This window comes from Lynx canadensis, chromosome B4 (genome assembly GCF_007474595.2).
Source record: "Lynx canadensis isolate LIC74 chromosome B4, mLynCan4.pri.v2, whole genome shotgun sequence".
Taxonomy (NCBI): domain Eukaryota; kingdom Metazoa; phylum Chordata; class Mammalia; order Carnivora; family Felidae; genus Lynx; species Lynx canadensis.
The window spans coordinates 77,986,314-78,012,087 of NC_044309.1; the positions used below are offsets into that span (position 1 = coordinate 77,986,314).

Consider the following 25,774-nt stretch of genomic DNA (forward strand, 5'->3'; position numbering starts at 1 on the left):
AAGCTGCTTGTTGCATTTTGGAACATGAGTTGAATTGTGTTGCAGTCTGTTCTCATAATAACTCAGGAGTACAGGGTGTTGAGGTGGAATGGAATTCTCAGTCCATGGTGCTTTAGATCTTCTTTATTTGTGAAGGTTAAATTAGAATACTGAAGTGGCTCTTTTGTTTTAATTTTGAAATCCTTATTGTTTACTGTTCAGTTTTTGCTCAGAGCAGCGGTGAACATGAATTCTGGAATCCCGCCTCTTTGTCTTGAATTCTTGTGTTACTGGTCTGTTACAGGAGGAGTGATGTAAGGGGGTCTTATCTCATTTTCCTCTCTGTATTTATAAAAAGCAAATCCTGGAGTCCCCTTTCTCGCCGGTCCCTCCGACGCCGGAAGTGCTGCTGGCATTGGTAGTCCATCAGTTCGGCCCGGCCTGGGAATGCCAAAGTCTTGGTCGGAATCAGCCCCTCAGACCCGCAGTGTGACCCGCACCTCTCCCACTCTGTAGGCACTGCCTCATGGCCACGTTCAAATACCTACCTACCTGCCTGCTCCTGGGGTTCGCTCTCCTCAGTTTCTCTCACGCACTTGGTTTGACCTGCGCTTAGGCTTCCAGAGGCACCGTCCCTGCTCTTGCCTGTTCTCTCTGCCTGCCGGCTTCTCCGCCAAGTATAAATGTAACACCAAGCAAAAATGCTATTTCGGAGCGTATCTCTCTTTCCCTTACTCGGTAGAGCCGCCAGCATTTGGTTGAGCTGTGAAGTTTCCATCCCAGACCATTTTACCTGCTCTCTGGGTTTCAGAGACAGTGCCTCCTCGGGCAGCTCTGGTGTTCTTTTCGGTTTTCTTCTCTCTCCACTCATCCCAAGCCTGCGCTTGTCTTGTTGAATACCTTGAATTTAGCGTGATGAAAGTAACTGCTCTTCCCTTTAAAAGTATCAATCACCCCTGATGTTTACACAATTACGTATGGGAGATTTCTTTATTCATTAGGTTGGGTATGTGTGTGGAATGGTTCTTGGCTTGGGGAGATGATCCCAAGAGAACAAGAGAGATAAAAATCCCCGAATCCCTAACCGTCATGACAGTAGCAGTGGCTGAGACTGAAAATAAATAAGTAAACACAGTTCTCAGTCATGAGTGCTCCGGAGAAAATAAAACCGAATGATGTGCCAGATAGAGTGTGCTGTGAGCTACCATTTCACGTCTCTCTCAAATTCATGGTTTCATCTGTAAAACAAGGCTAATGTAGCCCAGTGTCTTTATTCATGGTACTTATGTTGTGTACAGTTGACTGGAACACCGGATTAGCAAATACTGAACTACTGCTCCTAGGGGAAAGATGGTGTTAGGTTCCCGTGAGCCACTGGTCACCACATTTTCATCAGGCAGTCAGTGCATAACCTTGCTAATGTGTGTGTTTCTGTTTAAAGACATCTTATTCAATATATAGTGTTGGTTCATTAGCCTTGAACTTGAGGCCAACAGTACCACAATGCAAGCCTGAGCAATGCTTATCTGATACACATATTGTCTCCGTAAGGCACATCGCCGTCGTCTTGAACTTAGGAACGCTGGACAGCGTCTTAGCACTACCCTTGGGGGCCGTTTTAAGTGGTGAAATCACCAACAGAAAAAAATGCAGAAAGGGGAAAAGTGTGGCACAGAGTATACTATGAAAAGGACGCATATATATTTACTGTATGAAAGCTGGAGCAAGAAGACAGAGCGTCATCCCCTTGTTCACCGTCAGCCGGGAACACGTGTGTCGGACGACTCACGTTTTTTACCACTCTGCACATGTGTGTGAATGCCCGTGAGAACGCCGAGAGTATTGATTTTGAGGTTACAAATAAATTTTAATGAGTATGGAACCTATGGATGACCTGTATTTCGTGAGAGCCATACAGATAATTGTGGCAGAGATAAAATTATATCGTGTGGAGTTCCAAGAATTCCTAAATGGTTTCACTGAACCAGAATTTGAATATAGACAGAAGTCCCATTTACAGCCTGTAAATAAGCTAAATAAATATAGAGAGAGTACTACTCTAGTGATCTGAAGATGCCTTTAACACATACTTATTGAGCACCTACCATATGCCAGGCACTATCATAGGTGCTAGAGGTACAACAGTAGACTAAGGAAATAAAAATGCCTTCCTTCATGAAGCTTACCTTCTGGCAGGTCACGTGGATGTATAAGGTGATTCTGCCTACCATGCTCCACCCTCTGCCCCCTCCCCCCAAGATTTCCTGCCTTTGGAATATACCACCTTCCAGTTATTAAACATGAATCTAGGCACTGCTTTGAAAGGATTTTGTAGATGTAATTAAGGTCCCAAATCAGTTGATCTTCAACTAGGGAGACTGTCGTGGTAGACCTGACCTAACCACGCTGGCCCTTTGGAAGCACTTTTCTCAGCTGATTGCAGAAGAGGAAGTCGGAAGTGATCTGGCTGGTTTGGAAGAAAGTAAACATCCATGTGTGAACTGCCCATGGGGGCCACGTGGCCAGGAACTGCGGGCCAACTCCCAGAACTGAGAGTGGTCCCTGGCTGTCAGCGAGGAGGGAAATAGGGACTTCAGGCTTCCATCCACAGGGCAGTGGAGTTTGCCAACAACCAGTGAGCTTGAAAGAGGTCCCAGCCCTGAATGAGAAGGCAGCCCTGGCCAACACCAGTCACGCTGTGTCTGGACTTGTGACCTACAGAATCTGTGAGATAGTAAATAAGTGGTGTTTGCAAAAATGTGTGCGTGTGGTGGCTTAGATGGATATGTGAGGGGAAGGAAAGCAGGAAGGGAACTAGCTAGCTAGGATGGGTTCGAGGGGACTTGAGACCTGGTGCCCAGCCATGCTGGTGATGGACCTCGCGTGTGAAAAATTCTTTGACCGCATGTGGCTTTCGTCTACTGCCAGTTACCTTTTCCTAGATATTTGTGAGTGAGTGAGTGAGTGGAGGAGAGAGGAGATTATGGGTGCTTTGGAGATAAGTTTTGTAGGTGGTTGCAATGTTTGAGTTGAGGAATCTGAACTGAAGCATGTCTTTTTTATTAAGTAGTTGTGGTGAACCTGCCTTGCCCTAGATCATCATGTGTTGTCTTGGTGTACATTTGTATATCACATTTTATATTTGTGGTCGATAAAATCGAATTGTAATAAGCTTTCATTTCTAATATCCAGGATGAAGCTGAATGGTGAGAGGGGTACTGAAGAGTCTGTGCTTGCCCTTTAGAGGTTGACACACAAATTGACTTTCCTTCTTCTTTTTCTTGTTGGAACAACCACAAAACTAGGAAGAGTTTAGACCCTTGTCACGCACCGGGACGGCAGAAGTGATAAGGGCATCTGGTTTACCAAACATTTACCATATACTCAAGGGTTACGCTAAGGACTTGTACACTTACTCTGTACAGCTGCTCTCTGAGCGCTCTTATCCCTGTTCTGCAGATGAAGGGACTGGGGCATGGAGAGGTTCAGTGCTGAGCTTGAGATCTGTCAGACTCCAAAGCGTATGCTCTGCATCCTGTACTCTACCATATACTACGAGGACTATGAAAGTAATTGGCTAACCAGTCTCTGCCTCCAGTCTCCCACTTGTCCTCCATGCTGTTGCTGGGTTTAACTTTGGAGAGCATGCCCTCTGTATCTCATGGTTCTACTGCTTGTATGTGGCCTCCAGGATAACCCCCAGACCCTTAGCCAAGCATCACAGTGCATCTGATCTGGCCTTGGTCTCCCTTACCATCCTTGTCTCTGGCTGGAACCTTGCGCTGGTCTGTTCGCTGTGGACCTAATATGCCTTGTGCTTTTCTTGGCCTTGGCCTTCTCTTCTTAGCCAAATCGACCCATCCTCCAGTGTGGGATCTTTGTCCTCTTGCCTTCCCGTGGTTGATGAGTCCATCCTCCTCTTTTGTCCATCCTGCTCCTCCCAACCTCCCAGACTCTGCCCCCTAAAAATTGATGCTAGGAACTGGCTTATTCTTGAAAGAAAATTTTTTTAATGTTTATTTATTTTTGAGAGACAGAGCATGAGCAGGGGAAGGGCAGAGAGAGAGGGAGACACAGAATCTGAAGCAGACTCTAAGCTGTGAGCTGTCAGCACAGAGCCTGATGTGGGGCTTGAACTCACAAAGCGCGAGATCATGACCTGAGCCAAAGTCGGATGCTTAACCGACTGAGTCACCCAGGTGCCCCGGAACTGGCTTATTCTTTATGTGGCTTTATCCTGTCACAGAGCCTTGCACATTTTAAGTAGTTAATAAGTTTGTTTAAGTGAATCCATTCGGTTCTTTTCCATCCTCTCAGCAATATCCTAGGTAAAATATTCCAGTTCTTCCCTGCTGTACTTCTAGTATCTCCTATATGTACAGTTTTTTATCCTAGTCACTTAAAAATGCTACAGACATTTGTGAGTTACTTGGAACATGATAAGCTCTCTTCCTACCTCACCTCTTTCATCTTTGTTTTATTCTACCACCTACCCGTTTTATGCCAGCCAAATGCACTTGATCTCAGCCTCATTAGTTTTATTCTCAGCTCTGGCTGATTTTTTTCTCCTTCATTGTCCCAGTTGCCTGAAACCATTCCTATCCCTCTTCTCGCTCAGAACTGTGACGTGCACTGTCTCCTCTCCACTCATCCATAGTATAGGAAATAGGTCAGGGAGCAAATACAAAACACTCATAAATATCCTCCCCTGCCCTAATGAGCCACATGTACGTCTATTTCAGTACAACAAAGAAAGAAAACAGAATGATTTTATATGTTTGTTATAAACTGTAGGTGAAGGAGAAGTATCCAGTTACTAGTAGATATTCTGAACATGACAGCTGAGTCCATACGCTTCGCTCCTAGGAACACCGGGCACGCTCTGTAGTAACGATGCCACTCAATCCAGTTTTACCTTGACATTTTCCTGGGCAGCAGGTGGGCCCTTGTAGATACTCAGGTATTTACAGTCAGCCATAAATTAAGCTGCAATGACAGGTCTCCTTAGCATAAACATCAAACGTCTCTTTTGAGTGAGAACAAAGCTTTCATTCTCTAGACCTGAGGCTTAGGGGTGAACTTGTTTAAACAGCTCTCTAAGGTTGGGTTTGTCTCCAAGTAGAATGTCAGCAAGGCAGTTGGTAGAATAGATATAGTGTGGAGCTGGCTTTTCAAACACCTTTCTCTTATGCAAACCCCATTCTGAGACCTTTCCCAGATTGGAATTAAATACCAAGCTTATCAAGTGTCTTATTGTTAAATCTCTGGGTTTTTTCCCTCCTCCTACAAATAACTTCCTTTATTAAGTCAGTTACATTTTTTTCATAAGTGCTTTTTACCAGTATATGTTTTGTTTTTTTTAGGTACTACCTTACTACACATGTAAAACTTGACTTTGTTTTGGCTCTTGGATACTTGAGAGTTTTTGTTTTGCTTTAATGTGTTTTTAAATCTAATTTTGATGATGGTGAAGGGTGAAAGTGTAACTTGGGTCTTTTTTACCAACCAGTAGCAGCAGCTGATTGCTTTACTTCAACACTGCAAGATTTTTCTACTTAGGTTAGAGTTGTGGCTGCTGGTATGTTGTCCGTTCCCAGTTGTTGTCCCCCATCACTCCCTGCCAGGAGAACCAAACGTTATCTCGATTTTGTGACAGTTTAGTGCCAGACACCTCCATTTTTTTAACCTGATTCAGGGTTTTCCCAAACATTTGGGCAGTTGACTAGATCAGAAGTTACTAAACACCGGTTTTTTTCTTTCTTTGTCTTTTTCCTTTGTTTTTTTCAAGCAGTGGATTTCTTTTAAGAGTACACACGTAGAAACGTACGTATGTGGATGGTAAAAAGCCACTGTGGCAGAGCCCCCCTTCCCTCTCAGATTATTAGGCTGAGATTTATTAAGCCCAGTGCTATTTGCTAGACGCCAGTGAGAAAAGGCGAAGCAAAGCAGGACAGTGCTTCCTCCCTTGTGGAGCTCAGAGGTTGCTGGTACATCTTGGAGAGCATGGGGGTTCAGGAAGGATACAATCTGAAGAACACTATACCTCCAGTTTTCTTTTTCTTTTCTTTTTTTTAAATTTGTTTAAGTAATCTTTGCACCAAATGTGGGGCTCAAACTCATGACTCCAAGATCAGCCATTGCATGCTCTACTGACTGAGCCAGCCAGGTGCCCCCACTTTTAACCATTTTAATATATATGTTTTTAACATTTATTTATTCTTGAGAGAAAGAGACAGAGTACGACCATCATCAGTGCTGTTAAGTAACCTCATAACCTTCTGCAAGCCGTGACCACTATCTGGTTCTGGAACTTTTTACCCCAAAGGAAACCCGGTAACCCATTAAGCAGTAACTTCCCTTCCTCCTTTCCATACTACCCCCAGCCCCTGTCAACCACTAATGTGCTTTCTGGATATTTAATATCAATGGAACCGTACGGTATGGGGCTGCTTTCACTTAACGTAGTGTTTTCAAAGTTCATTCATATTGGGCCACTTGGGTGTCTGAGTTGGTTAAGCATCCGACTCTTGATTTCAGCTCAGGTCATGACCTCGCTGTTCCTGAATTTGGGCCCACATTGGTCTCTGGGGTAACACTGTGGAGCCCACTTGGGGTTCTCTCTCCCTTTCTCTTGCCCCTCCCCCTCTTGGACGTGCGCCTGTGCGTGCCCTCTCAAAAACAAACAAGTAAGGGGCGCCTGGGTGGCGCAGTCGGTTAAGCGTCCGACTTCAGCCAGGTCACGATCTCGCAGTCTGTGAGTTCGAGCCCCGCGTCGGGCTCTGGGCTGATGGCTCAGAGCCTGGAACCTGTTTCCGATTCTGTGTCTCCTTCTCTCTCTGCCCCTCCCCCGTTCATGCTCTGTCTCTCTCTGTCCCAAAAATAAAAAAAAAAAAAAAAAAAAAAAAAAAAAACGTTGAAAAAAAAACAAACAAGTAAATAAGTAACTAAAGAAAGAAAGAAAGAAAAGAAATAAAATAAAAATAAAAGAAATAAAATTTAAAAAATAAATAAAAAAAGAAAGTTCATATTGTAGTGTATATCAATAGTTTATGCATTTTTATGGCTGGATGATACACCACATTTTGTTTTTTCACTCATTGACAGACATCTGGGTTGTTTCCACCTTTTGACTATATGCACAGTGCTATTATGAACATTCATGTATAAGTTTTTATTTGAACACTTGTTTTCAGTCTTTTGGTGATATACCTAGGGTTGGAATTGCTGGGTTATATGGTAATGGAGTGTTTAATTGATGGAGGAACTATCAAACTTTTCCGCAGTGACTACACCATTTTATGATCCTACTGGCAAAGTACGATATGAGGGTTCTGGTTTCTCGGAATCTTCACCAATACTTGTTATTTTTCTTTTTCTTATGGCCTTCCTAGTGGGCGTGCAGTGGTGTCTCACTGTGGTTTTGATTTTCATTTTCATTTAAAATTCATTTGCGTCTGAGATGATGTTGAACATCTTTTCATGTGCTTTTTGGCAATTTGTGTATCTTTTTTGGAGAATTGTCTATTTAAGTCCTTTGCCCATTTTTTATTTGTTCTGTGTTGTTATGAGTTCTTTTTGTAATCATTCTGAATACTAGACCATTATTAGATATGTGATTTACAAATATTTTCTCCCATTCCATAGCTGTCTTTACATTCTCTTGATAGTTTCCTTTGATTTACAGTTTTTAATTTTGATGAAGGCCAGTTTATCTGGTTTTCTTTTGTTGCTTGTGCAGTTGGTGTCCTATCAAAAGTACCGTTGCTAAATCCAAAGTCGTGAAGTTTACCCCTGTTTTCCTTTATAAAGTTTTAGAAGTTTTAGAATATAAGTTATAGTTTGTATATTTAAGTTGTTGATCCATTTGGAGTTAATTTTTGTGTCCAGTGTGAAGAAAGGGCCGACATCATTCTTCTGCATGTGGGTATCCAGTTGTCCAGCACCAAGTGTTGAAGACTAGTTTTTCCTCTTAAGTGTTCCAGACATTCTTATCAAAAATCAGCTGATCACAGATGTGTAGGTTTGTTTCTGGACTCTTAGTTCTATTTCTTTGATTTGTATCTATACCTTTTTTTTTTTTTTAAGTGTATTTATTTTGTGAGAGAGTGCACGGTTGCGTGCAGCATGCAAGTGGGGGAGGGGCAGAGAGAGGAAGAGAGAGAATCCCAAGCAGGCTCCGTGCCGTCAGTGTGGAGCTGGACCTGCGGCCCGATCCCATGAACCGTGAGATCATGATGTGAACTGAAATCAAGAGTCAGATGCTTTCCCGACTGAGCCCCTCAGGCGCCCCTTGCATGTCTATACTTGATGACAGTACCACACTGTTTTGGTTGCTGTGGCTTTGTAGTAAGTTTGGAAATGAGGAAGTGTGAGTCCTCCAACTTTGTTCTTTTTATTCCCCCCAAGATCATTTTGGCTATTTAGGATCACAGAGTTGTAGTCTTTGTTCTATCCTAAGGAGGCTGTTGGAGGATTTGGATAAGGTCCAGAGAAGATTAATTAAAATAATCATGGGTTGTAATAGGCTATTCTTATCAGTTTGGTCTGTCTGACGGATGCTGTCATCTGGAAGGAGGAGGGCCAAGAGGCAGTTTATGACCAAGTCGCAAGATCATGAAGAGAAGGGGCTATACCAGCTGATTTCGGCACTATGTTGGCTACTATAAAAGTAGAAGGTGAGCCCAGTGAGGTTTGAAAGAGGCAAGCTTAGTGTGCCCAAACAGGGCAGTGCTCCATTCTAGTACAAAATTGATGAAGCTTATTATAATTCCCCAAGGAGCAGTTGATATAAGCTAAAAATCATAAATCCTGTCGCTTTAAAGCATTTTAGAACATTTGTGGACCTTTATCTACCCGGACAAATGTGGCCGTTTTGTGGCTCACTTCTTACCTTTTGAGGTTGGTGCTACCACCCTGCACGCCCCCCCTACCCTGTCCCCTGGAGATGCGGTCTAGGGCAGAATAGCGGGCTGAGTGGCCGTGAGTCCATGCCTGTATGGTGGCGCTTGGGAATTCCCATGAGCTACACCCTTGCTGCGTGTCCTCCCCGTGTAGGCCAGCGGGTCAGAGAGAGAAGACCCAACCCCAGTGTCCTGCCTGCGGTGGGATTGTCTTTGCTGAGAGCTGTCCATGTCAGTGTCTCCATAACATGCACCTAGACAGAGGCTGCTCAAGTTGGGACTTGTTGGTCTTCCGCCAAACACAGCCTCTCTCATGAATCAAATTTGCATCTACATCCTCCCACATACCACCTTCTCATCATATTTTAGAGCCACGTTCAAATCTCGCTTAGGTGGTTTTGTCTTTAGTTCCGGTTTGACTGACTTGTTTGTAACAAAATGCTGGGCTAGTGAGACTGTCGTTCTGACCACTTTTTAACTTGGTTGTGTCTAGAGTGATTTTGATACTCCTCTGTGATTGGTTTTCCAAATTGTGTCATTTCTACTACATAACTCTTTGGTTATGGAATACGGAAGAGTTTTAGGTATGTATGTATTGTTTATATGCGCGCGTGTAGACTGATTTAACCTGATGAGTCACTGTGAAGTAGGTTATAAAGGGCTATTAGCATTCATTAGTCCAGATTTAGCTTTTCAAAGAAATCATGATTAGGTTTGTGATTTAGTATACTGTACGTTTACAGTAAATTCAGGTATTTTTATAATTTTATTATCACTTATTTTGAAAAACGAACATTAACGCAAGACTAGCCCTAATGTCTGTCTTTAAAGTTCAGGAAAAAGTATATAACATTTAAAGCACCACTTCCCATTGTTGAATCAGTGATTCAGACAGTGTGAATTTAAAAACAAACTGGATTCAGATTTCAGCTGGAGGATGTAGAGGTCATCTAGTTCACTCCCTTCTTTCTGGTCAGTCATGAGGAAAGTGAGGTTCAGGGAGGTTAAATGACTTGCCCAATGCCACACGACTAGTTACTGGCAGAGCTGAGACCAGAACAGCAGTTTCTCGCTGTGCCTGCTGTGGTCTTACTGTAACTTGCCACTTCCTAATTAGTGGTTAAAGAGACACGTTTGTGCGTGTGTGTGTGTATGTGTGTGTGTGTGTGTTTGAGTTTTACATTGAGAGGAGAGATTAAAATGTACTGAACACCTATTTGCTAAGCACTTTTGAAATGTATTATTTCATATAGTTCTACATAGTCCTGTAAAATAATTAACAGCCCCACTTTACAGATTAGGAAACCAGGGTGCTCCAGGTCATGTGATTAATGTTAGTGCTGGTATTTGAGCTTGGCTCTTTCTGACCTGTGCCTGCCATGATACCCTGCTGTGACTCTACTGGTAGTAACTGAAACCTTTTCAGGGGTGTGGGCAGTAGTGATGGTTATCTTAAAATCCATCTTTTTCAGACTTCTCCCTCACTCTGTAAAATGTATAGATGTACACAGATGTGCGCAGGGAGAGTCTTTCTCAGAATACAGCACTTAGCGGATGTTTGGCTAATCTTCATACCATCTCTGTAAGATAAATGGTATTTTCTGGTTAGGCAGCTGAGGCTCAGATAGATTCAGGGACTTGCCTAAGTCCTTATCACGAACCCGCATGGCCCCGCTCCCAGTTCCGTTCTTCGTCCCGTCTCACATAGATTTCACCACTTTTGTTCTTTCCTGTCTTACACCAAGATTGTTTAAGTACTTCCCAAAAATAATGAGCCACGTGTGGGTGTGTTCGTTCTCCAGAATGAATCACTGTGAAAGAGGCCGTGAACCAACGAAGGGAGAATAAATATCTGGAATCAGAGACTCTTGGCTCTCCTGTCTAATTGACAGACTCAGAAGTGAGCTTTTTTTCAAAAGGCGGCTACGGGTCTGGCCTGTGTGTCCCACTGTGCTCAGAATAGCCCTCTTGGAGTTGTTCGTTTTCCCTTCTTGCTTCCCAAAATAGCCCAATGCTGTTCTCTGTGCTGGATGTCACGGCACATGTATTGAGAGGTGTGCGCTCCACGGGGAACCCCGTTGTGCCTGAATGTCCACACCAAGGGGAGGGGCAGTAGCTTTCTTGGATTACCGGTCAGGACTCCGGTGTGAGTAGAAGAGGTTTGGCTCGAGTATTCAGAGAGTTGCGGAAGTAAATTTCAGCTGGCAAGAATAAAAGAGGAAGCAAATAAAGGCATTAGGGGGAAAACGAGGAGAGTTCTTCGTCTTTCCTGTGTCTAAAAAGGGTTGGAATCGAAGTTTAGGAAGAACTTACTTTTAAAATTCCTTTTATGATTTGGATCCTAGTCTAAAGGGTACCTGCTTTAAACTTCCTGCCCTTAAAATAGAACGCTACTCTTACCCTTCAGCAGGTAGCTGCGTGCTTTGGAATTCCTCCCAGAAGAAAGGGCTTTGATCGAAGGCCTTACGGTAGAGGATCCACAGCGGCCGTTTACCTGTCAGTGTGCGGGTGCGCTCTGCTTTGTTTCCTTGGGTGGGAATGGCGAGGGATTGCGTCATTTATAGAAAGCCTGGGGAAGGGGGCTTGGACACTGAGATATTTAGAATCGGTCTTTGGAACTGAAAAGCCGAGAGATGCCTTCTAGTGTATTGCAGGAAGAGACAAAGATAGACTGTTTACAGCCTGAAGGGGTAAGTTACAATAGGCTAGTTTTTCATGGGATTGGTCATAAATGTCTCTTCTCTAGGGGCTTCGGTTTGAATATATTCCCACCTGGTAGCCAGATATTATTCACTGAGTGTCCAGTCCGAGACTTGGGTGGGCTCTGCCACCTCCATTCCCTGATGGGTGGGCGCTTCATTCGGCGCTAAGTCCCAACCTAAGTGTCCTAGTGGCCACAGCCGCACTCCCGCTGGTTCCAAGAGGTCAGGGCTAGGTTAGGCCCATGAGAGACAGTGTTGGGGAGAACCAACTGCTGCTGTCTGTGCTATTCTTGTTAGATGGATAAATAAAGGATTTCAGATTCCAGGGCTGCTGAACTGGCTTTCAGAGGCGCCAAATTCATTTACAGTAATTTCCTGTCAACAGGGCACACTTATGTATAAAACACACCCAGCAGAACTCATTAGTCCCAGAGATGATTGCATACACTGCCTATTTGGAAAGATGGATGGATGGATGGATGGATGGATGGATGGATGGATATTATATTTTAAATGTGATATCCAGGGGCCTTCCAGAGTAGGTTGAATTTATTGAACACATTTTATATATTAGCTCATTTCATCCTCACAATAACTTGATGAGGAGGGCATTAATATCGTCTTTGGAGGTTATTCTTTTTGTCCCTCATGAGAGGTGCACCTGCCATGGACTAAAGGGAGGAGGAGGATGTTGGACTAGTGGGCGGGAAGCGTTTCAAAGGAAGTGATGGTTAAGCTGAATTTTAGAGGATTTGTGAGAAGTAGCCAGGAAAAAAAAAGCATTGCAGCAAAAGAATGTGTGAGAGCATGCATACTGCATTCAGAAAACGGTGGGCATGCCTAATGCTGGAGAAAGGAGATGGGGTCGGTGAGCCATTGTCAAGTGAGGAAGCCTGGATGGTTTGGGGTGGGGCAGGAGGTAGTGGCCTGTGTCTTCCAAGGGGAAGGTACCTTCCTCTAGTCCTCAGGCGTCTATTTAAAGGAAAGCTTCTTTCCCAGCCACAAAATAATGTGTGATAAGTCTAAGGCAAAGTTCAAAAGGTCCTTTCTCTGTTTCTCACAGGCATAAGATAGGGAGGACACTTAGAAGAAAATGGTAGGGCTTGCAAGCCTGCTTTCTGCACTGAATAAATAGGTGAAAAGTTTGTGCTCCTGTTGACGGTGTCCTCTTTCTGGCCCTCTCTCTATAAAAGCTCCTTATTTGGGAACATCCAGTATGCTAAAGGATTATGTTCTAAGTCTGGAAAGGGACCTAGGATAGGATCTCACCGTTAATGTCACCGTATTCCCAAATTTCCTGCAGCTCTGCAGTGTGCATGTACCAGCTGCCTCCAGGCCAACTACACGTGTGAAACAGATGGGGCCTGCATGGTTTCCATTTTCAACCTGGATGGGATGGAGCACCACGTGCGCACCTGCATCCCCAAAGTGGAGCTGGTCCCCGCCGGGAAACCCTTCTACTGCCTCAGCTCTGAGGACCTCCGCAACACCCACTGCTGCTATACTGACTTCTGCAACAGGATCGACCTTAGGGTGCCCAGTGGTGAGTGGACACCCTTGTTGGACTATTGGCTCATCCTGGAGGTAGGGCACCCCTGTCATTTCGTCCTTCTCTACTCTTCCCTAATCCCTTTGTTTGGTGATAGGTAAAGGTACCTTTTTGATGTTCCCTAAGGTGACAAGGGGATAGGATTCTTCCCAGGTCAGATTTGTAGACAAGAGGTTGAGGGAGGCAGACTGTCAAGGTTGTCCCAGAGGTGGAAGCTGCGCTTTGGAGACTGGCTGAGCAGCCATGGGCAGCTGGTGAGGGGTGGGAGAGCCAGGCAGGGATCCCCATGGAAAGGTATGTGAAGGCAGCTGCTGGGTGAGGGTGATGGCAGGATGGGAAGAGAGGTTGGAGTTGGAAGAGAAGGACAGCGATCCAGGCTGGGAAGTTTTAGGTGGCACCCCTTTGCAAATGTGCCATTTAGAAGGCATTACTGGGGAGATCGGAGGAGGGGGTACTTAAGGCTGCAGAGCTTAGCACAGCTGTCACGAGTGGAGGCACAGAACCTGGTGTCTGTCTGGGACACTGAGGCGGGATAGGCCCGTGAAAGGCAGGTGGTGACACAGTGCCTTGTGAGCGTGATTGCTGAAAAGGGCCCCTTCACTGGAGAGGTTTGCATTTGAGAACTTCAGGCAGACACATAGCCCAGTGAGACCTGGGAGATCAAGGGCACCTTGAATGCAGGGAGAGGGAAAGGGTATTCGCACGTGGAGGGAGGTGTCGGGGACAAATAAGGCCAGAGCTTTCCCATGTTTTTACTGTGTTCTTTCCCTCTCCTCTCTCACTTGACCTAGGTCACCTCAAGGAGTCTGAGCACCCTTCCATGTGGGGCCCCGTGGAGCTGGTAGGCATTATTGCTGGCCCAGTGTTCCTCCTGTTTCTCATCATCATCATTGTTTTCCTTGTCATTAACTATCATCAGCGTGTCTATCACAACCGCCAGAGACTGGATATGGAAGATCCCTCGTGTGAGATGTGTCTCTCCAAAGACAAGACGCTCCAGGATCTTGTCTACGATCTCTCCACATCAGGGTCTGGTTCAGGTACTGAGTTCTCCAGCGGTTGTGTGTGTTGTTGGTTTTCGTCACTGTTCCCCAGCAGGATAGAGCATTTCTGAAGACTGGGCCTTGCCCTTGTTTCTGCCAGCACTGAGGCGTTTGGTTTCATAATTCCCCTTCTTTTAGAGTCTGATATGTAATAAGATAAAGGGTTCACAGAAAATCTTTCATTCCCTGGGATTCCAAAGGTCAAGTGCAAAACTCTCCACTCCAGAAACTCTGCCTCTTTTCAAGTCTTGTAACTGTATGTCTATTAAAATTCACCTGGTTCCACCTGAGCAGTGGAGTGCTCAATTTAAGGGCCCCTTTTGAGAAACAGGAGTGTGCCGGGTTTCTCTTGGTGTGGTGACAGCTAATCATTGATCTCCGAGCAACCACAAGGGGAGTTTAAGGACATTGAGTAAAGCTGAGAGCTGGGATTTGGTGAATCATTGACTTGTACCAGTTGCCCAAGGGTTTTTGGGGGAGGTTAAATAAAGGCAACTTGGGCGTGCAGCAGGCTATCAGCACCATTTCCTGTACTGCCTGTTGGTAACCGAGTCTTTGTCAGATGAGAGAATTGAACCGAACCCTGGACCTTGATGTGAGCCCAGAATTCAGGATAAAGGGGCTGGGGTCGCTCAGGTCTCAGGGTATACCTCAGCTGGCTATTAGATGTGAAATGACTACAAAAGAGTCTTTTTATGAAAATAAACAATTATTTTAGTGATGGTGGTATTCTGTTCTTGTGAAAAAAAAAGTCATTTGCAAAGGTCACTATCGCCATTCTAGCTAAAACACACAGAATTATATTGTGAGAATTTTGTACGTGTTTATGTAGGTTTCCTTGCCATGTGACAAGACTATTGTTCTGTAGGGAAATTATGCCATCAGTCATGGGCAGACATTCCTCCTTGAACACAAGGAATACTTTGAGCTGTGACATCTCCTGAATTTCAGTGGTTTTGCCTTTATTAAGCTCTGCAGTAGAGAGTGCCAAAATGATGGATATATTTAAAAGCTGCATATTTTTAGGAAGAGAGAAAATATATGTCTTGTTCTTTGCTGAAAGAGGTAGGGCAGTGGTTAGAACTGCCTGACTGACTCTGTGACTTGATTTGCTGTCACAGGAGGGTAGCTCAGGTTTTCTGGGGTCTTTTTTAAGATCAGAACTAGCTGAAGCTAGCGAAGGTCCATGGTGGTTACTTAGTCATCTGGAGTAAAATGATTAATAACTATTTCTCCCTGGATGGTCTAGTCCGTTATCAGTCCCAAATATGCAGAGTTTCCAAGGTGCTGGAGTTTTAATACCGTGGTTTTTAAAGCAATGAGTCTATGCTGCTTATGTGACTTTCGATTCCCTTTAACAAATATATGCTGAATACCCTCCAGGTGATACAGGGTAAACAAAGATGAAAAAAGCTGACCCAGAATTGGGTAGAAGAGATAGGGATTGCTGGGAAGGGCCTCATGGGGGAGGATGCACTTAAAGGGGTCTTGAAGACTGAGTTGCAGGTTTAAGGAAGTAAGAGGACAGGGAACGTTCCAGGCCAAGGAAAACCCCTTGAGCAAAAGGACAAAAAGGCACGAAAGTTCACTGTGTGTTTAGGCATGGCCTGTCCAACTGGAGGATGGGGACTGGCAGGCCAGGCCAGGTGGGAAGGACCTTGGGTGCTGTGCTTTATCCAGTAAGGTGAGAGGCATCCACCGGAAGTTTTCATTTGGCGAAGTAAATGTTCGTATTTTCCTGTGGAAGGAATTCTGGCAGTGGTGTGGAGGGTGAATTCACTCATTTACCAACCTCCTGTTAGGGAGGGTAGGATGAGGCAGGGCTGTCTGTGGGTATGCAGGGCAGGAGCAGGGTGACAAGGGAGGTGGAGAGACCAGTTGGGAGTCTTTTAAAGAAGGGTCAGAACTTGGACGGGCACAGTGGGGATGGAGAGGAGGGGTCTGATGGGAGACATTTTGGTGATTCTATACTGTTGTAGTTAAAAGCATCAGCTTTGGAGTCAGACAGTTCTGTAGGTCTAGGTTTTAATCCCTTCTTTGCCTCTTGCAGCTTGTGTGAATTCAAATGAGTTACTTAACTTCCCCCCCCCTTTTTTTTTTAATGTTTGTTTATTTTTGAGGGGAGAGAGAGAGCAAGTAGGGGAGGGGTAGAGAGAGAAGGGGACAGAGGATCCGAAGCAGGCTCCAGGCTCTGTGCTGACAGCAGAGAGCCTGATGCGAGGCTCAAACTCACGAACCATGAGATATGACCTGAGCTGAAATCAGACGTTCAACCGACTGAGCCACCCAGGCACCCCTTAACTTTCCCTTTCGAGCCTTAGTTTTCTCATCTGTAAAATGGGGATAATAACACCATCTAACTTATATAGGTGGTTGTGAGGAAAGGAGATAATTTATCTAAAACTTTTATCATAGTGCCTAGTGTGTAGTAAGCATCCACATCCACAGGACTTAGGGATTAATAACATGTTTATTTGGTCTGGGAGAGGAAGTGAGAATTCAGAGTCAGTCATGATAGTAAGTGTGATTGGATAGATTGCATGAAGCAATAAATGAGCCCTACAAAGACAGTAAAATTAATCTTAGGATAAGCATGGGTAGTCTTGAATTCTGTGTCTGGAGCTTGACCTGTGAGCAGAGCTTTGATCTCTTAGGAAAGAGGTGGGAGCCTTGTAGGCCCAGTTTGGTTCTCATGGGCCACATGGCACCGCCCTCTAGTGGCCACTGAGCAGAATGGCCGGAGGCACCCCTGGGGCTCAAGCCCCGTCTCTCTCATCCTCTCTGCCCTCTTTCCTCTTCAGTCTGCATAAAGCAGATGTGGGTGGACTGGCCCACAAGAGGCCGGCTGTAGAGTTGATAAATCTGATCAGGGGTTGTGTGCAAGTCTGTCGTCCGTACTAACTGAAAGGAGAAATTGTTTAAATGAGGCACAGCTGATCGCATGTGTTTCCCTTTCTGTGTTCATTCACCCCCAGTCTCTGCCTGGCTTCGCCCCTGCTGGCTTACCTGGACGTGGTGTGGGGCACCCTCAGCTCTCCACGGTCAGCGGGCCAGGGTAGAGCTGGGGCACTGTGTGGTACCGGCCTCTCCAGTGTGGCAGTGAGGGTGGGAGTTGCAGAGTTTAGCGAATTTACGGCATCTGCTTTCTTTCCATTCTTTGGTTCCCCAGGGTTGCCCCTTTTTGTCCAGCGCACAGTGGCCCGAACCATCGTTTTACAGGAGATTATTGGCAAGGGCCGGTTTGGGGAAGTGTGGCGTGGCCGCTGGAGGGGTGGCGATGTCGCGGTGAAGATTTTCTCTTCTCGTGAAGAACGGTCTTGGTTCCGGGAAGCAGAGATCTACCAGACAGTCATGCTGCGCCATGAAAACATCCTTGGATTTATTGCTGCTGACAATAAAGGTAAAGAGCTGGGCTGGGAGCGTGTCCCAAAGCCAACAGTAGTCCCAGATGCAGGGGGTGACTGGGGAAGTTGAACAGCTGTGGGACTGCAGTGCTCTGTTTGCCTTTGTGGTTGTTACCAGTAGAAAGAGAATCTGAATAAGCTGCGAGTCCTTCCAACTTTTCTTCTATGCAAAGCTTATACAGAAAGCCAGGCTATTAAGCAAGCAGTTACTAAGCAGATAAACAAGATGAACCCCTTAGCCCGCCTGCGCCCTTCCCCTCCCTCCTAGTGGAGTCCCTGTAGGGGTTCCAGTTAATTTACCTTGAAAACCGCTAGAATGAAGAACCGTGGTCTCTGCCCCGCCAGGGAGGGATAGCCTGGAAAAGCATGCGGTCCATGTTCTGTGACGTAATCAGCATCGTCCACCCTTGCAGTGGAGCAGGCACGGCAGGGATGACCTGGCTACCCAGAATGTTCCTCCCCGATGGTCTTTCCAGCTCAGTGTTTGGTCTGCTTGTACCTGAGTCCCTGAGCTCCTCCTTCCTCTCCCTTCTGATTTTTTACTTTTTGAGTCTCTTGTATGGCCAGGAGCATCCTCGTTTTGGAGGACCTCACTGACTAGCAAAGCGAGAAGCAAACTAACAGTTGATTATAGGAAGTAGTCAAACAGCACACTGTTCTGGTGAGCACAAATTGGGGCTGAGATGGGCGTCAGGGAGGTCATACCTGAACTTCATTGAGGCATCAGGAAGTATCAGGAGTTGGTCAGGAAGGAAAATCAGCGGGAAGGGCACTTGAGACACACGTGTAGAGGGAAGGTGTGTTTGGGACCCTACAAGTAATGTGGGTTGGCTGTGTGGGTGGAGAGGTAGACACCAGATTATGAAGGACCTTTTTGAGAGGATTACATCTTATTCTGAGGTAGTGGGTAGTAATTGGCATTTTGTTCTTTGATTCACTAACGTTTATTGACTACTTCCCGCTGCTCCGATCACCACACACGAGAACCGGACACAGTCCTTGCCCTCGCAGCTTCCAGATAGAGGGGACAGCAGACACATGGGCAGGTGGTGCGTGTGGAGTCAGAAAGACCCTGAGATGTTTGTGTTTACATTTTAGAAGAGTCTCTCTGGCCCTTGTGACACAGTCTGCTCCCGTGACATGACAATTTTTAGAAGTTAGTGTCTACAAAGCCTATGGAAGATGCTAAGTATTTATTTTTCTTTCCGAAAACGACATCGGACTGCTGGTTCCTCATATTGCTGTGGGGGTTTGTAACGGCCTCAGCTGCCCCCAGGCTGAAGAGGCTCAGACTCAAACACAAGGGAAGAAGGGGAAGAGAGAATTGTATACTCCCTCTGTGTAAGCTGTGCTTTTTAAAAACAGCAGCACCTTTGATAACATTTCAATTTTACATGTAGCTTCAAGGATCAGAAAACGTCTTCCCTTAACTTTAACTGCCAGGGTCCTCACGACTTCAGGGCTGATTGGAGTGCAGGAATGGTGTGTTGGGTGGACCCCTTGTTTGTAATCAGAGAAACCAAGGTTGGTGCTCTTCCAAGAGCCACTCCCTTTATTGATTCTGGCAGCTTGTGTGAGTAGGGATCTGGCCGTAAAAACTCACATCAGGGCCAAGGGAGAAGAAAAATCGGACTCCTTCGTTTCTGCCTTTTTAGCATGATATATATAGTATAGTGTCCTGGAACTAGCACCAGCCTGGAATTGGGAGATCTCAATCCAATTTCCAATCTTCCTGTTGACAGAAGCATAACCTAATTAGATTACCAGTTTTGGGTTTTTCTTTTTCTCCTTCCTCCTTCCCACCACACGCCGCCTCCTACCTGTCACCTCCTATAAAAGTGCATGCTGTCCACCTTCCATTGCTCTTCTGAGGATAAGATGACCTCTCTGGAATACTTGGAAGTGTGCCCTTCCTGCATTGAAAAGCATTTTGGGGGGCACTTGGGTGGCTCAGTCACTTGAGCATCTGACTCTTGATTTCCGCTCAGGTCATGATCTCATGGTTTGTGAGATCGAGCTCCATGTTGGACTCTGTGCTGACTGCTCAGAGCCTGCTTGGGATTTTCCTTCCTCCCTCCCTCCCTCCCTCCCTCCCTCCCTCCCTCCCTTCCTTCCTTCCTTCCTTCCTTCCTTCCTTCCTTCCTTCTCTCTTTCCTTCCCTCCCTCTCTCTCCCTCCCTCCCTCTCTCTCCCTCCCTCCCTCTCTCCCTCTCTCTGTCTCTCTCTCTCTGCCCCTCTCCTGCATATATGCGTGTGCATGCACATGCTGTCTCTCAAATAAATTAAGCATTTTGTTGTTGTTGTTTGGAATACAGTAACGCATAAAGGAGCTCTTTGCTCTTCTCCCAGAGAGCTCATTGCCTACTGGGAGCAGTGGACTGAAAGCAGACATTACAGATGAGACAGCTGCTGGGGCTAGGTTGTGCTCACAGGGTCCCGGAGCACACTGCGAGGGTCTGTGAAGCCCTCCTCCTTGGCAGCGGTGGGTGCAGCCAGTCATGGTCTAACGTGTAGATGAGTAGATCTTTTTCAGACTGAGACAGCCACCTGCAAGAAATAAGGGAGCAGGTCTAAGAATGTTGCTCTTCTGTCCTTCCTGGAGCCCCACGTTGGTGGACAAGTGTAGATGAAACGGGTATAGAGGGGGGCCTCAGGAAGTGTGGAGACTGGAAGCGTGAATTCAGGAGTCTAGTTGGAGTTTGTGTCGTTTACATATTCTTTCTTTCCTGCTTTAACCTTTTTGCTGGTAGTTGTGCCTATTCCAGAACTCCTCTGTGGTTCTCTGCAGATAATGGCACCTGGACACAGCTGTGGCTCGTCTCAGACTACCATGAGCATGGCTCCCTGTTTGATTATCTTAACCGGTACACGGTGACAATCGAGGGGATGATTAAGCTGGCCTTGTCTGCGGCTAGTGGGTTAGCCCACCTGCACATGGAGATTGTAGGTACCCAAGGTGAGTGAACCCTGGTGAGTGAAGTTGAGTAGACTTTAAAAGCCTGTACCATCCTGATTTAGTTCCCAGAACTCGTCTTTACTGAGGAAGTTGGAGGTGAGCCTCAGGAACTGTGGCCTAATCTAAGGGAGAGAGGTCTGAGTTCTACATGAGAACAAGAGGTATTTCCATTGGGGTCTCTTCACCTCTGTTTTTAGAATGCCCTCAGGGGCTCTAGAACATAAAGATTCCGTTGTCTGTCATTTGATGGCCTGGCACGGGTGTTGGTTGGTGAGCTAGTGTTCTGAGTTGCCCTCTCAGGAGCCCACGGTACACGGGTAAAAGCACGGAACCCAGAAGATGAAACAAGCTAGTGCAAAGGAGCACCGGTTTGGTAATTTCAGCGTTCACCGTTGGAAGCAGCTGGCTTATGGACTGCATGATGGATTAGACACTGGTCTTTACTGACCTGGGAGGGTTCTCCTGGAGGAAGAAGACCTCAGGCTTCCTCGTTTGTTGACTGTAGCATCAGTTCTCTGGGGGATCATGGTTCTCGTCAAGGTAGCAGGTGTGGTGTGCTCCCTGATTCCTGGTTGACCAGGGCAACAGCATGTGCTGGCCCTGACAGAAAGCCAACCGTTGATGTTTGATCCTGTTCCTAGCTCCCGTGAATGTAGTAGTAGTAGTCCTGATCTTCACCTGTTTGATGGTGAGAACCTAGCCAGTGCAGCAGCTTTCCTTGGAATTCCTTAGCAGTTCTATCCTGGAGCATATCCGTTCAGGGAAAGCGGGGGCGGGGGTAGTGATAGTGGTAACAGCTAATACTCAGAAGGTAACCTTCTAAGCTCTTCACTTACCTACACTAATGCGTTTAATCCTCACATTACCATGAAGTAAGGACTGGGGTAGCCTTATGGATGAGAAGGCAGAGGTGCAGACGGGTTAAGTCGCTTTTTTAGGGTTACTGGATTAGTGGGAGGCAAAGCCAGGACTCGAACCCACATAATCTGGCTGCAGAGACTATGCTCCTAACATTTATACTATCTCTCTGTAAAGATCCCTATGTTTTTCTCTGTCAGGGAAGCCTGGAATTGCTCATCGAGACTTAAAATCAAAGAACATCCTGGTGAAGAAAAATGGCATGTGCGCCATTGCAGACCTGGGCCTGGCTGTCCGCCATGATGCGGTCACTGACACCATTGACATTGCCCCAAATCAGAGGGTGGGAACCAAACGGTAGGAAGGCCCTGGCCTCTGCCATTGTCCTACCCTTGTACCGAGTAGCACCTGTGTGCCCTTTCCCATGTGCACGGGAGAAAGAAGCATAGAAAAGGAGGTGTGGCCCTTGCTCTCAGACAACTGAAAGCTGAACTGAAGCCCCACTCCCCACAGTGGAAAGCTGAACTGGTTGCATCTAACAGATACGAGTGCCATGAGCACAGCTTCGTAGTACTATATACACATAGCTGTTCCTGGGCAGGGGGAGGCAGCAGAGAAAGAGAATCTAGAAAAAGATTTGGAGGGGGGACAGGCACCCGGCTTGGCTAGGACAAGAGGAAGCATGTGCAGTCCAAAGGGGTACTTGTGCGGAGACCCCGAGGAGGCAGGGATTGTGTCTTGCTTGGGGGTTAGAGAGCAAGTCTGCCAAGCCAGAGCAGAGGTGATCTTAGGGTGGAGATTGGGGGCACCTTTAGGATGATGGGCCTACTTCCCACTTCATACAGAAGTGAAGTAAGAAGTAAGGAATTGTGATTGCAGACTGACTTTGTGAGTTGAAAATGGAACTGTCTTGTAATGGGACAGAAGAGGAGATCTGTTTACCTGTCAAATCTCCATGAACTTCACTAAATTGTGCTGCTGGTTTTCCCCTTTTGACATGAATGAGTGCAGCTACCCAGGCCCCAAAGTGTGAGGCCTGAGGTGATCCCCTGATTTGCCTTACTCTGTATGTGTGTTGGGGAGGGTGGGGGGGAGGGGAGTGGCTTGAGTAGTACTAATTAACTGAGGGAGACTTTGATGATCAGCTAGAATTAATTTTCATATATGTGTAATTAGGTAAGATAACAAAAGAGGTTCAAAATGAAATTTAAACTCAACCCATCACTGGCTACATTTAATAAAGTCCAGGACCCTAGTGGCAACCAGATACTGGGCACTGTTATTGCCCTGTGACCTGCAGTACAGATCCCTCTGCCAAGAAATCAAGACATGATTAAAATAAATCCCGGTGGCTAAAAAATAGAGGTACAAATAAGAGCAGCCTGGTATCACCTAACCTGTGCTGAAGTATTTAGATTCTAATCCAAAACATGGGAGTTTGCAATAAAGAAATTCGATCACTTGCTCCTCCCCAAGGGCCATTCTTGGGGGGATGCATTCCCACGTTCAGAGGGCCCCTGAATCACGACTTTAAGTAACGAAATCCTTTTCTGTGCATGATCTTGTTTCCTTTGCTGTTGCAGATACATGGCCCCCGAAGTACTTGATGAGACCATTAATATGAAGCACTTTGACTCCTTCAAATGCGCCGATATCTATGCGCTCGGCCTTGTGTATTGGGAGATTGCTCGAAGATGCAATTCTGGAGGTACCTTTCTTTTTGGCCTTCTCTTGCTCCTACCTCCCAGTCTAGAATGCCAGATCACCTGAGGGTGCTGGTGCCTTACTGCCTCCTTTCTTTTTACAACCTGTTGGATGCCTAGTTCCAGAGCCTGTCACAACTCAGCGTTCTCTCAAAGATGAGGGAACGTTGGAGGGGGTTGTACAAGGGTGTGTTGACTCTGTTGGATAGTGTTTTGCATAGAAGTAACCATTCCGGAGGCTTGTCTGGCTTTTTTTTTTTTTTTTTAAAAACACATTGTCCTTACTGATCCTTAGGAGGTTGGGAAAGCCCTGGGCAGGAATAGTTCCAGACTAATTCAGGGGGTCTCCTTTACACAAGAGGCACTAAGTGTGTTCTGACATGGCTCTCTAGCCACAGTGCTGGGAAATGTGGGGGTTCGTTGATAAAATAATAGTGGTAATTTCTGAATCTGGAGCAGAAAGTTTCTTATATGTAGAATTTTCTCAAAATGAGGTTTTTTCTTCCTGTAATTTTTTCTTACATTTTTGGCATTTGCACCTGTTAACCCATGCCAGAATCTAGTAAAAGGTAGTATCAGACCTAGCAGGAAACAGTTTTTATCATTAACTTAGCACATCAGTACTTTACAGCGACTTCCAAGTATTCTGCCATGTGAATGTGTTCAGGAACCACTAGAACCTTTCCCTCAGCTATTTATCTTTGATGTAAGAGATTCCAGGTCATTGGAAATGAAATAAATTAAATTTAAATTAAATGAATTAAAACTGACAAGTCTTCCAGCAGAACCCTCTTCTGTATTACTGCCCTTTTCCATCTCTGATGTGTTTGGGAAGATCCAAATTATGGAGTAGCCACACAGGTATTACTCATGGAATTGTACATTTAAAATTTTTTTTAATTTATTTTCTGGGGCACCTGGGTGGCTCAATTGGTTGGGCGTCCAACTTTGACTCAGGTCATGGTCTTACGGTTCATGGGTTCGAGCCCCTCATTGGGCTCTGTGCTGACAGTTCAGAGCCTGCAGCCAGCTTCAGATTCTGTGTCTCCCTCTCTCTGCCCCTCCCCTGCTCACACTCTCTCTCTCTCTCTCTTAAAAATAAATAAACATTAAAAATTTTAAAAAATAAAATAAAAAATAAAATTTATTTTCTTAGGTGAGCTTTACCCCAAACGTGGGGATCGAACTCAAGACTCTGAGATTAAGAGTCACATCCTCTACTGACTAAGCCAGCCAGGCCACCCTAAAACTTTGATCATTCTATGCAGATAAAACAGATTAAGAAAAATCTGGTCATACAGGTCTTAAACTGTCAATAAGTTAATTTTTTTCCTTCTTACACCATTCAGAAATTGGGGCTAAGTATTATAATAATAGATTAAAAAATTTTTTTAATATTTATTTATTTTTGAGATAGAGTGTGAGCAGGGAGGGGGGCAGAGAGAGGGAGACACAGAATTGGAAGCAGGCTCCAGGCCCTGAGCTGTCAGCACAGAGCCCGACACGGGGCTCAAACTCACGAACTGTGAGATCATGACCTGAGCTGAAGTCGGATGCTTAACCGGCTGAACCACCCAGGCACCCCTAAATAATACTAACATTTATTCACCATTCACTGTGTATAAGCTCACTTAATCTGTACTACAAACCTAAGAGGTGGTGACTATTACTGTCATAATTTTTCAGATGAAGAAAATGAGTCACAGAGATAGGTAATTTGTCCAAGGTCACACGGCTAGTAAACTCGGATTCAAATGCCGGCAGACTGAGGCCAGAGCATAGGTTCTAAAGCATCCCTTAGATGTTTACCAAGACTCTATTTAAAAATCTGCCCTACTGCAGGACACCTGGGTGGCTCCATTGGTTAAGCGTCTGACTCTTGGTTTTGGCTCAGGTCATGAGATTGAGCCCCTTGCTTGGGATTCTCTCTCTCTCTCTCTCTCTCTCTCTCTCTCTCTCTCTCGCTTGCTCTCTCACTCTCTCGCTCTCTGTCTCTGCCCCTCCCCTGCTCGTGCTCTGTCTCTGTCTCTCAAAATAAATAAATAAATAAGCATTTTTAAAAAATATCTGTCCTAGTAGCTCAGAACAGCAGAATTTTTCCTGGAAAAAGGCATGGGAAAGTTACGTTGGATTTTTCAAATTAGCTTATTATGGAAACTGTTTCAGTTTGTAGCTCTAAAAGATAAGGACTTAAATACAATACAGTTATCACACTTTAAAAAGTGAACATTAATATCATTTAACATCAGTTAGTGTTGGGATTTCCCCAGCTGTCTCATAATTTTTTTAAAACGGTTTCTTCAAATCAGGGTTCAAATCATGTCCATCCACTGCAGTTGATTGATACACATCTTAAGTTTCTTGTAATGTATAGTTTCCCCCTCCACTGTTTTTCTTCTGCAGTTTAGTTGAGAAGCCAGGTCATTTGTCCTGTAAAGTTTTCCTGTCTAGATTTTGGCAACTACATTTTTATGGCATTCACGTGTTCTTCTAGTCCTGTGACTTTCCTATGATAGTTGCATCTAATGACTAGAATCATATATATTTTTCCCCCAGAGTTCTGTTACAAGGCACATAATACCAGTCATTTCTCTTTTTGTGATGTTAACAGCCACCAGTGATCATTGTTCATGAGCATATTCATTAGAGGTTGAAAAATGCCAATATTCTGATACTGTCAA

At 45.4% G+C, this 25,774-nt stretch overlaps 1 protein-coding gene across 5 annotated transcripts in view; it reads left to right on the forward strand.

The window, feature by feature from the left end:
* ACVR1B (activin A receptor type 1B) overlaps window positions 1-25,774 on the forward strand; it is a 34,931-nt gene that overhangs the window by 3,734 nt on the left and 5,423 nt on the right. For 3 of the 5 annotated variants that reach the window (XM_030322659.2, XM_030322661.1, XM_030322660.1), the window contains exons 2-7: window positions 12,885-13,124; window positions 13,922-14,170; window positions 17,343-17,573; window positions 20,365-20,532; window positions 21,591-21,747; window positions 22,974-23,098. In XM_030322659.2, coding sequence (XP_030178519.1) covers window positions 12,885-13,124; window positions 13,922-14,170; window positions 17,343-17,573; window positions 20,365-20,532; window positions 21,591-21,747; window positions 22,974-23,098 — 1,170 coding nt within the window. Of the gene's footprint in view, window positions 1-2,478; window positions 2,706-12,884; window positions 13,125-13,921; window positions 14,171-17,342; window positions 17,574-18,795; window positions 18,919-20,364; window positions 20,533-21,590; window positions 21,748-22,973; window positions 23,099-25,774 lie in introns of those variants that run through there. The other 2 variants (XM_030322663.1, XM_030322662.1) reach the window with 2 other exon arrangements.